We start from the raw sequence: 11,991 nt of genomic DNA, 5'->3' as shown, positions 1-11,991 counted from the left end.
GGGCGCATAAAACAGTTCGGCGGGCCGCATGTGGCCCGCTGGTCGTAATTTGCCCACCCCTGATTTAGAGGTATTGTAAAAAAAAAACAACGCATAAACTCTCGGAAATCACGTGATTAATTTTTTTTGTTCAACATGGCGACATCGCACTGACACATATACATATATATTATATATCTTATTTAACTTATTTATATAAATAGTAGATATTACTAGACTATATCTCTATATGACTAGAATCTAGTAGATATATATCACTGGATTCTAGACTATATTTTATTTACCCAATCTAGATGTAGTATTTTGTAGATCTAGACTAGATTCGGTAATCTATACCTACTCGAACTGAAGACTGTTTTAACTTTTAATTAAGTGTTAGTCATTATCATTAGTACATTAGTGATTAGTGTGATTACTAGTAGTAGTAGACTAAGTAGTCTAGATCTATTTATAAAATCAGTTAGATCTAGAGAATCAAAGTCAAAGTAAAAGACTAAAAAGTCTGTCTTTAGAACTAAAAACTATCAATCTTTCATTCTTTCAATCTTTGTTGTTGATCCAGGTTTTTTTTTTTTTTTTCGTACTAATTTATAGACTTAATTCTTAATAGACTCTACTGTCTCTACTATCTCTAGACTCTAGTTCTAGAGTGCTCTAGATCTAGAATCTAGACTAACCCTTAAGGCTTAGACTAGATTGACTAGATCATGAGTAGATCTAGATCTTGAATTATAACATATGATGATATAATATTAATTAAATTAATAATAGTAATAAGTAATAGATTATAGATCTATTCTAGAATAATAAATTTTTAACTTACATATCTGATTATCTGAGTATAGTCATATAATATAATCTATAGACTAGATTTAACTGGTCAAGATGACATAGACCATATATCAATTATGATGTTACTCATCTCATATCTAGAGGTAGACCTAGACAATCTAGTCAATTTAGAGATGAGATGATCTAGGTAAAAGTTAAAAGCATACAAGTAAGCAGTGGCGTAGAATCCATGGCGCGAAGGGGTTCAATGAACCCGGGCCCACAACCATTTACCCAATGGGCCCCTCTTTGCAACATAACCACTAGCTTTAAAGGGCCTCTATGAAATATTTAGAAGTTACATGTAATACAATATCTGGACTAATATGGGGCCCCATATCTGAAATGACTTTTCATCTCTAAATATAACCTGGCATAGCGTGTATGGGTTTCATTTTGCCTGGTCCCATGACTAATGACCAATTGTAGCCTGCCCTAAACTGCAATTTTGTAAAAAAAAATAAAAAATTAAAAAGTTTCCTTAAATTATCCTGCACGACACGTCATATCAAACTTTATATTAACTTCCAAACATGAACCTGTGTTTTCAACTAGAGTCATTATAAGGGACTGCTTTCATCAGTTTATTGTAATCTGGGGACAGTGCGTTGGTGGTGACGTTTGGATCCCATACGCCCAGTCTTTCTTTTGCTTTTTCCCTCTATGTTAATGAAATCGTTGATAGTATTTAACCTTTTTTCGGCTTTTTTTTTTTTTTTTTTGTTAAAAAATAAGATTTTTTTTCTTTATTTTTCCATTACCAGAAATCTAGACTTAAAATAGGTATTAAACAAGAAAAAACAACATTATATTCTGTTTGTTACTTAGGGAATTATTAAAGATCTTGACTTTTTAGCTACTTATTGTGACTGAATTGGGGAGGAGGTTTATAGGCCTAATAAACATTTTTAAGATATAGCGATAACTGATAGCTCCTCCTTCGTAGTCGAAGGTGAACACATTTCTTATTTCCTATGGACTCGAAGAGACTAAAGTCCAATCCTCGCTTTAAAAAGCCAGCTGCATACGTAGCATGTGTGGGTTAGGTCAGTTACAGATAGGCCTGGTTCTTGTCTCAGTTTTTTGTTGGTTTGGCGCTCTTTCGCCCTGGCCACTCTTCTTGCTTCATATCTTGAGACTCTGTGACTCACAGCTTCACGCCATGAGGAGCAATCGAGAGCTAGTGCTTCCCAGCCGTGATTGTCGATATCACATTCCTTGAAGGAGCTCTTGAGAGTGTCTTTGTAGCGCTTATATTGGCCTCCCTCGGAGCTCTTTCCTGCACACAGCTCCCTGTACAGAAATCGTTTGGGAAGGCGTTTCACTGGCATGCAGACTTCATGTTCCACCCATTGAAGTTGGGACCTTTTTACTGTTGCATTGATACTGTACATGTTGGACAGCTTTAAGATTTCTGTGTCTGGTATGTGGTCGGACCAATCCACCTTATGGATACTCCTTAGACAGAATGGCTGCTTTGTCGTCTGGTATCTGCACTGGAAAGTCATTCGGATGGTCTGGATGGTGTTGGGTTTATACCCTGAGATAGCATCAATGTTGTTTGTTTTCCAATCATATCGTCAAAAAAAAAGATAGGCCTACTATATATATAATTACTTAACTCCATCAACAAGCTTGCAAACAAACATACACAATGAACAACTGATGTATGTGAATCTTATCTAGACAAGGAGCACATTGAAGAAGTTGACAATTACTGACGAAAGTAATTCATTGCATATTGAATACTAGTTTTAACTTTAGCAAGCAACAACCTTTCATTTAGTGGTCATTGCGAAGATTATTGTTTAGGTGATGAAAGTAACAACAACAATGTCTAAAGCATTACATAAATTCTTATGAAAATAAAAACACAACCCTTTACTTCGACCCACAGTTTCAAAACGAAATAATAGACCTGTTGGGCAGTGCAATTTTATCAAAACACCTGAAGGATATTCAATCTGTGTAATTTTTCTCTATCATGATTGACAGCACTCAGAGAGAATTAAAAAGTTTATAAAATTAGCATTATTTTTTGAAAATGTTTTGTCAACTCCGATGACGAATTACTCAAAGAAATTCCAATTAGATAGTTATTTGTAGGTTTTCATAATTTCGAGAAGCAGAAGTCTGCATGATTGACTGAACAAATACTCTTATGTAATAAAATATCACCATCTTTCTTTAAATTACATACGATGCCAAGGCAATGATGGTTTTTTAATATGAGCAAACAGTACAATAGCCTCAGTGGCATAGCTAGGGATTTGTGAGCCCGTCAGGCTTGACATCTTTATGGGCCCCTTCATTTTGACATTCGACATCATGACATTAGATAAAGGCATAATATTTAATATATAATGTAAAACAAACTTCGGACACTCATTTGCTAGACCCCTCAAGTGGGTGCTCAGGGGTATTTTTAAATGTGGACCCCCCACCCTACCTACACCACTATTTCAATATATAGTACTTAAACATGGTCTTTAATGATTCTGTCAGCTGTGCTCATGAATGTCTTTTAGTAAAAGTACTGATACATACAAACTACTGGATTTCTTTGTCACACAAAATATGTGTCATATTTGGGGGTGGGGGAGGGGGGGGCCCATCAACATATTCTTGAACCTGGGCCCACGGGTACCTTGCTACGCCACTGCATACAAGGTCTACGCCAAACTCCTCTCTTACCAGTAGGAATACTACAAGACTGAAACAGGTTACAGGCGCTAGTGGTCCAGTTTGAGCTGCCTGCTGAGTCCTCACATAGAAAATTTAGAGCACTTGTCTTAAACAGGAGTGATTTCGTGAAATTATCTTATCTTATATTTAGACCTTACTTCAAAAAAGAAGATTACGTCGTACGTGTCATGCATTTATTCATGCATGTTAATCAATGACCTAAATTCTGCTAAGTCAACTGGTTTTCCTGGCTAGCTCAGGCAACCCATTCCATGCTCTAATAGCACTAGGGAAGAAGGAGCATTTGTACAAATTTGTCCTAGCATATGGAACAAGGAATCTTTGTGTTTTTCTTAGTATTTTATTAGATTGAGGGGCGCTGGGAGTCAAAGGGGCAGTAGGGAGCAGAAACAACATTAGAAATTAGAGTTCGGCAATTCCCTTTTTCTCTAGATATATAAATAATTAAAATCTTACTCTCTTGCTGTAAGTGGATGGTATCGATTGTCTTTAGTTCTTTAGAGCGTTAACGTTTATGATTTGATAAACAAACTATGTAATACACTTTTTAGATTATAGTTTTTTATCTACATATATGTTAAAATATTAATATATATATATATATATATATATATATATATATATAAAATATTAATTTAAAAACACTAAAGCGAACATTCAAATAGAATAGTTTAACCTTTTTTAAAAGATAAAAACTTTGACAAAGTCAGTCTTGAGGAAAACTCACTAGGGTGCATGTACAGATTACTTCACGTTTATTGAATTATTCCAATGTTCTACTTTGAATGCCATTTTCAAATAAGGTTATGAAAGTTGGCTTCACTTACATATACATATATATAGCAATATCCAAAAAGTAAAATTGAAAGAGCATTCATAAACAATTAAAAAAACTTTCTGCTGTTCAAACAATATTTAAAAATAAAATCTCAAAGCAGAATGCTTTAGTGGCCTCCTAGAAAATTTCATCTATAGTTGTTTTTGTTTTTTTGTCTAAACAAAAAAAAAAAGCCTTAAATTTATGATGTTGTTTGAAAATCGATTATTAAAACTAAAATTAAAAACTTATAGGATACAAGAATAATTTATTTTTTTGGTTAGTGTCACATGTAGAACCTCATTGTGATATACTATGACTTTCTAGTCACTGATCATAAACCGTGCTTATAGTATGGAAAAAAAACCTCAGTGCGGAAAGTTTGATGTTGTTATTAAGTCCTTATAGAATAGCAAGACAGTGCGCTAACAAATACTGGCAGGACCTATGTGAAAACATCCTGCTGGTGCCAGTACACAGACCTAGGATGCCTCCAATGCTGTGGTTTTGTCCTGAAGTATGTGTTGGTAATGCAGAGCTTATGGTATGCACAGAATTCAAGAAGTCTTTGTCCGTTCTCATTCATCCTGCCGATTCCAAAAAGCCCTAGCCAGTCTGGCCAGGTTGTGTGGCCTGCTCCTACTCTTACATTGAATCACCTAGAATAACCATGTGCTCTTATTGAGGAATAATTTCAATGGGTTTCCTTGAGGTCTTCGTAGAACTTGTCTTTGTCCTCCTGAAGTGAACATAGTGTAGGGGCATAGGCACTAATTAGACTGACTTTTCCAGATGTAGTCATCATACTTATGCTTAGTAGCCGTTCCGAGCCACCAACTGGAGAGACTATTGTGGGAAGTAGACTGTTCTTGACAGCAAAGCAAACACCATGCATTCGCTTTTCATTCTATGCTTTTCCTTTCCAAAAGAAAGTGTAATCAGCTTCGGCCAGTCAGGTTTCTTGGAGAGCTGCAATGTCAATGTGTAGTCTTTTCAGCTAGTTTTTTATGACTGCCATCTTCCTTGCATCGTCAACCTGCCGTGAGATCAGGACACATTGTCCTGACGTTCCATGTGGCCAGTTGCACGATAGGAATTTTCTTTTTCATTTTTCTTCTTCTTTTGTTGCTTGGTGCAAGTTTTCAGCCTACTTGTCATTTTAAACTAAGCTCTAAGCACCCAGTAGAGCAGGCAGGCTGTGGTGGATCAGCACCTAACTGTCTGGGGGCTGCCCAGGCGGTAGCTGATCAGTGAGGTGCGAAGACCTCTCCCACTGTCATAGACAACCCGTGGCATCCATACATTACGCCAAACAAGTTGGTCTTATATCCCGTAACTGTTGTCTCCCGTGTTGTTTTAGCCGCTTTGCAGCAGCACCAGAGTTTACTCTCCAGGGCGCATTCCTGGGCCTTAGATAAAGGGGTCATGGGTGGCCCATGCGTCTATGATTTCTCTCTCGACCTTGCTTATGTAATCCAAAGGAATGCATTGCGTTACATTTGGCACCAATTTAGTTGCAGAAGCTGCTGGAGGGAATTTCATAGCTGATACTCCCAACGCCTAAGGGGCTTCACTCCTGATTTTTCCTCGAGGTTTTCTCCTGAAACCTTGTTATCGCAAGGCAGCGGGAGTTTGAAGTCCGAGTACCCCTCTCCTAGCTGAATTGCCTTACTAGGCTGACGAGCTCCATCTCCCCGACTGCAAGTAAAGTAATTGACTTTCATTGATTAAAATTTTTTTTTTCTTTTATTGAGATATCAAAAAATCTACTTTAAAGGGTTTTACAATCTCACATAACTTGTTTGTTGACAAATGAATTACTGCCTAAGGGCATCAATGTCTATACAATTCACCTAACAATGCTCTATGAAGAACTGGCGATTGGCTTCTAGGGTGTAATAAATTTAAAAATGTAAATATAAATGACAATTTTTAAACATCTGTTACTGATGTTCAAATTGAGTTGCAGGAAAACAATAGATTTACTAAATCATGTCTTCAGTAAAAAGAATGTTAATATAGGAGGCACAACAGAGAAATGGCTGCACTTAAATGTTCCTGTAAAATTCCAAAACTGTGGTCGAAAATGAAATTATTTTTAGCTTTTCCATCAACATATATGGTTAAACTGGATTTAGTGCGTAACAAACTTAATGAGTAAGCAAAGACATATACTGGATGTTGCAACTAGGGGTGACCTTCACCTTGCTTTCGCTAATTGACATTTCTAATGTTGTCAGACTGCAGGAGGCATAAGGTTCCCAATAGCTTAACTTCATTTTTTTTTTAGTGAATTTAGTAATAAAATATTTTATAAAAAATAAAACTAAATTTACAATTAAACCTAAAAATAGTAGGCCTTAATATTCAATAACTTAAAAAGGGACTATGCCAAGGATTTGAAAGAAAGTCATGACAATGAGATTAATTTCTGTGTGTAATCACTGCAAGTTATTTGAAAAAAACTTTGTATAATAGTTATAAAATTAATTATCTGTTATTGACGCATGAAAATAATCAATAAATGTCATTTTATTCAAATTTTCCTTCTCACACTTGTTTATTAGTATTTTCTTTAGAGAGGGGCGCTGGCAGATTTTTTTAAAAGAAAAAAATATGAAAGGGTGGCAGTAGACCAAAAAAGGTTGAAACCACTGATTTGGAGTGTTTAAAAAAGCTTAGTGGCACATTCTCAGCCAACTGCTAGAGACCTATGAAAACCTAGTGAGCCTCTTACTCTCTAAGAAGCTACTAGAGTGTATGCCGAGCAAAGTAAAAGTCTTTATTAGAGAACAGCAAGTTTCTGCTCCCTACGACATTGCATCAGCTGCAGACATGTACATGACTGCCCGCAAAGAAATTAAAGGCAAGGTCCCAACATCAGACAAACAAGCTGACAAGCCTTCCTCTCCCCCTTCCATAAAAAGCTATGCCACTCCAAATAAGCACCAACAGACACCTAGGGAAAAACACTGCAATCATAGCAGCACCCCACCAAGCACGTGAATGACCTGGTAGAAAGGGTTCAACCACACCCTGATTACCAAGCTCCATCATCTCACCGAAAGCAAACCAGAATAATGAGATAACCGCCGCCCAGCTGCTCTGTTCGCCTACTGAGAGGTACTGCAAGCCAGCCTGGGTTACTCCCCTTACCAAATAATCTTTGGGTCACACCCCCATGGCCCACTGGAGATCCTAAAGCACCTGGACAAAGCATTGATGAGGAGATAAAAACTGTATCCAAGTACGTTCAAGATCTTCTAGAAAGACTGCAAGAGATGAGATCCATGGCTCGAAACAACAACATCAAGGCTCGCAGGCAAGAAAAGTATTACAACCAGAGGGCCAAAGAGTGAGCCATCCAAGTTGGAGATAAGGTGCTTTTGTTACTGCCTAAAAGCACCAACAAACTGCAAATCTGCTGGCAAGGTCCCTTTGAGGTGATCAGGAAGGTCTCACCCACCAACTACATAATCTAGACCGGACGCTAGGAGAAAATGTGTCACATCTATCTCCTTAAACTTTATTGTGGAACGACCTCCACCATACTCCATGCAGAGCTTATTGGCAATATTTGTTCCTGAATATCATCTTCATCCTAGGGAGACACAAGGACATTAGCATTGGTGTTAACTAAATAGCAGCCACACAGCAGAAGCCAATTTTAAGATGTCATGTCAGATGAACCAGGCAGGACCACCTTGGAATGATTTTCAATGAAGCTCCTTAGCAGCAAATCAATTAGGGCTAATTGGCAGTAAGTGGATGAATTGCTCAAGGCTGGGATCAGTCTCCCCATATAATGCACAGGTGGCGTTAGTCTGCAACCAGGATGGCAGTCACAATGTGCATATCCTTTGGTGGCTTAACACCATGGCTGAATTCTAAGTGGAGCCACTCCCTGATCTGTCAACAATATTTGAGTAATGCCAAATACTTAAGTAAGTTTGACCTTAGCTGCATGTACTACCAGATCGAAGTTGGTAGTAGAATGCCATGAATGAATTCGAGATGGTCCCATTTTGGGCTCAACAACTTCTCCAGGATGATGAGAAAATTGAACAATCCAGGCATCCAGAATTTCATTGACAACATTCTGATAGCCACTGAAACCTGGTCCGAACACATAAAACTTATCTCCTCGCTCTTGCACAAACTGCGAGAAGCCTACTAATGCCACATTGAGTTCAACCGACTGAAATTTCTGGGCCACACTATACAACTCAACTAGCTCTTGCCACTTGAAGAAAATGTGGTGCAGTTACTTGCAGCTCCTCAACCTTTCAACAAGTCAGGAGTGAAATCCTTCCTGGGGACATGTGGATACTCTAAAAAAATTCATACTACATTTTAACTCTATAGCAGCACCCTAGTCAAACCTAATGAAAAAGAGTCAACTCGACAAGGTGACCAGGAAAAAAGAATGCAAGCTGGCCTTCCAAGCACTCAAAATGTACACATCTTACCCAGTGCTCAAACTCCCTGATCTCTCCCCGACGTTCATGCTTAGAACAGATGCTAGTGACTCAGGCCTGGTAGCAGTTCTGATGCAGATGGCGGGAGAAGCAGGACTTTTATTTCTGGTAGCCTATGCCAGCCGAAAGCTTAACCGAGTAGAGCAGGAATGCCTTGCTCTGGTATCGGCCATAGAGAAGTTCCAGACATACCTGTATGACAAACATTTCATCCTCCAAACCTTATCCTATTTGTCATCCAGCAAACACCTCATCACAGGCTCATGAGATGGTCACTCCTCCTGCTACCATACTCTTTCCAGATAGAGCTTGTCACATGGAACAAAAACATAGCCCCTGACTTTTTCAGCCGGCACACCCTGCAAGAGACAGCTGAGCCTAAACCCATCCAACAATCTAAGGAGAACGCTCTAGAGGAGAGGGGAGAAAACAACCTCCCCATCTAAGTGGAGCATGGAAACTCCAATGACACTCTTTAGCCTACATGTAGTGGTCAAGCTTGCAAGCTGGCACCATTGGTTTCATTTATCTTTGAAAGGGTTTTTGTGACAAAACACCATAGCCAGTGTCCTAGAGATTGACCACACACATACACATTGCACTCATTACATCCCCTTAGTTGTTACATAACATCTGAACATTCCCCTAGCAAAATTTTATTTTGGCTGGAACCTCCACTTCTTTATAAAGGTTGGGTTTTTTTGCACTTCAATAAAATGGCCCCCATTTTAACATACTTTTAAGTCCATAAATATGTTTCATTAAATTGAACTGCCTGCTTTTTCTCTTTCTTTCTCTCCCACTTCTCTATCTTCTCTCTCTCTCTTTCCTTTTCTCTCTCTGATATGCTAGTTAACAATAAATAAGGAATTATTAGTTGTTTTGTGTATTATTTGGTTAGGCTTTATATAGCAACAATAATGTCATAATAAAAACAAAGACTAGAGTTAGATATGAAATAAACAATAAACAGTTCATAAGTTTCTACTGTACACTATTCCTTCCATTATAAAGAGTGCATGTCTAAAAAAGTGAAAACAATAAGTTGTGGCACATGCCAATACTGAAGTATTAGGGACATCTGAGACACTTGCAGCCTACTGATACCTTTGTATACTAGTATAGGCTGTATCAGTTAGGGACATCTGAGACACTTGCAACCTACTGATACCTTTGTATACTAGTATAGGCTGTATCAGTTAGGGACATTTGAGACACATGCAGCCTACTGATACCTTTGTATACTAGTATAGGCTGTATCAGTTAGGGACATTTGAGACACATGCAGCCTACTGATACCTTTGTATACTAGTATAGGCTGTATCAGTTAGGGACATTTGAGACACATGCAGCCTACTGATACCTTTGTATACTAGTATAGGCTGTATCAGTTAGGGACATTTGAGACACATGCAGCCTACTGATACCTTTGTATACTAGTATAGGCTGTATCAGTTAGGGACATTTGAGACACATGCAGCCTACTGATACCTTTGTATACTAGTATAGGCTGTATCAGTTAGGGACATTTGAGACACATGCAGCCTACTGATACCTTTGTATACTAGTATAGGCTGTATCAGTTAGGGACATTTGAGACACTTGCAGCCTACTGATACCTTTGTATACTAGTATAGGCTGTATCAGTTAGGGACATTTGAGACACATGCAGCCTACTGATACCTTTGTATACTAGTATAGGCTGTATCAGTTAGGGACATTTGAGACACTTGCAGCCTACTGATACCTTTGTATACTAGTATAGGCTGTATCAGTTAGGGACATCTGAGACACATGCAGCCTACTGATACCTTTGTATTCTAGTATAGGCTGTATCAGTTAGGGACATTTGAGACACATGCAGCCTACTGATACCTTTGTATACTAGTATAGGCTGTATCAGTTAGGGACATTTGAGACACATGCAGCCTACTGATACCTTTGTATACTAGTATAAGCTGGATCAGTTAGGGACATTTGAGACACTTGCAGCCTACTGATACCTTTGTATACTAGTATAGGCTGTATCAGTTAGGGACATCTGAGACACATGCAGCCTACTGATACCTTTGTATACTAGTATAGGCTGTATCAGTTAGGGACATTTGAGACACATGCAGCCTACTGATACCTTTGTATACTAGTATAGGCTGTATCAGTTAGGGACATTTGAGACACATTCAGCCTACTGATACCTTTGTATACTAGTATAAGCTGGATTAGTTAGGGACATTTTAGACACTTGCAGCCTACTGATACCTTTGTATACTAGTATAGGCTGTATCACTTAGGGACATTTGAGACACATTCAGCCTACTGATACCTTTGTATACTAGTATAAGCTGGATCAGTTTTGGGTTCAACAGGATTTCACACAAAAGACATTAACTGGTTGATGGTATGATATACTTATGAGAAATGCAAACATTTTTATTGAGAAATACTGGTAGAATCAAATTGGTAAAGACATGTCTTCTTCAAAAGAATGTTTTGAGCCAATATTTTTGTAGATGTTCCTACTTAGAAGATGAGATGGCATCGCTTTATTTACTTATTTAAATTTTTTAGATATAGTTACATCATATAGATACTTTTTTAGATATAGTTACTTTATCAATATTCAAATTTTGATTTATAATTACAATTCAGATTCAATTGATATTTGTCCATTCAAAAAAAAAAAAATAACATTGATAAATGCTGGTGTAGAGATTTAGAAACATGTAAACTATTTATTCTATTTTTTTTTTTTTTTTTTTTTTTTGTTTCAGAATAATTACTATCATGTACATCTAAATAACATGGTGTAATTTTGTGCACATCAGCCAAGATGTCTGTTTGGAAGCGGCTTCAGCGAGTTGGAAAATCAGCCTCTAAATTTCAATTTACAGCATCCTATCAAGAGTTGGCTGTTGAGTGTTGCAAGAAATGGTAACAAACTTTCTCCCTATTTAGCCTAAGGGTCTTATTTTAATATGGAAACATTTGATCAATGACATAGATCCTAGTTGCTAATACAAACATAGACAAAGTTTTAGGAACCAGTTTCACCTAATTCACGAGAAACACATTATATGGACATAACTATGACCCTTAGAGTCTTTAGAAAAATTTGGCAGTGATCTTGACATTGCTTTGGAATTTATTTCAGAAATATAG

The 11,991-nt window shown here is 37.6% G+C and overlaps 1 protein-coding gene across 8 annotated transcripts in view; it reads left to right on the top strand.

Annotated features, from left to right (window-relative positions):
* Positions 1-226: 226 nt before the first annotated feature.
* LOC106052104 (EH domain-binding protein 1-like) overlaps positions 227-11,991 on the top strand; it is a 111,755-nt gene continuing 99,990 nt past the window's right edge. For 2 of the 8 annotated variants that reach the window (XR_008777065.1, XM_056024576.1), the window contains exons 1-2: positions 243-372; positions 11,604-11,763. Coding sequence is in view for 6 of the 8 variants with exons in the window: in XM_056024576.1 (XP_055880551.1) it covers positions 11,663-11,763 (101 nt within the window). In the remaining 2 variants the exon portion in view is untranslated. Of the gene's footprint in view, positions 375-433; positions 563-11,075; positions 11,231-11,603; positions 11,764-11,991 lie in introns of those variants that run through there. The other 6 variants (XR_008777063.1, XM_056024575.1, XM_056024574.1 and 3 more) reach the window with 5 other exon arrangements.

The sequence above is a fragment of the Biomphalaria glabrata genome, chromosome 3 (assembly GCF_947242115.1).
Source record: "Biomphalaria glabrata chromosome 3, xgBioGlab47.1, whole genome shotgun sequence".
NCBI classification, from domain to species: domain Eukaryota; kingdom Metazoa; phylum Mollusca; class Gastropoda; family Planorbidae; genus Biomphalaria; species Biomphalaria glabrata.
Note: the sequence above shows the minus strand (reverse complement) of the source record. Positions and strands in the feature narration are given on the sequence as shown.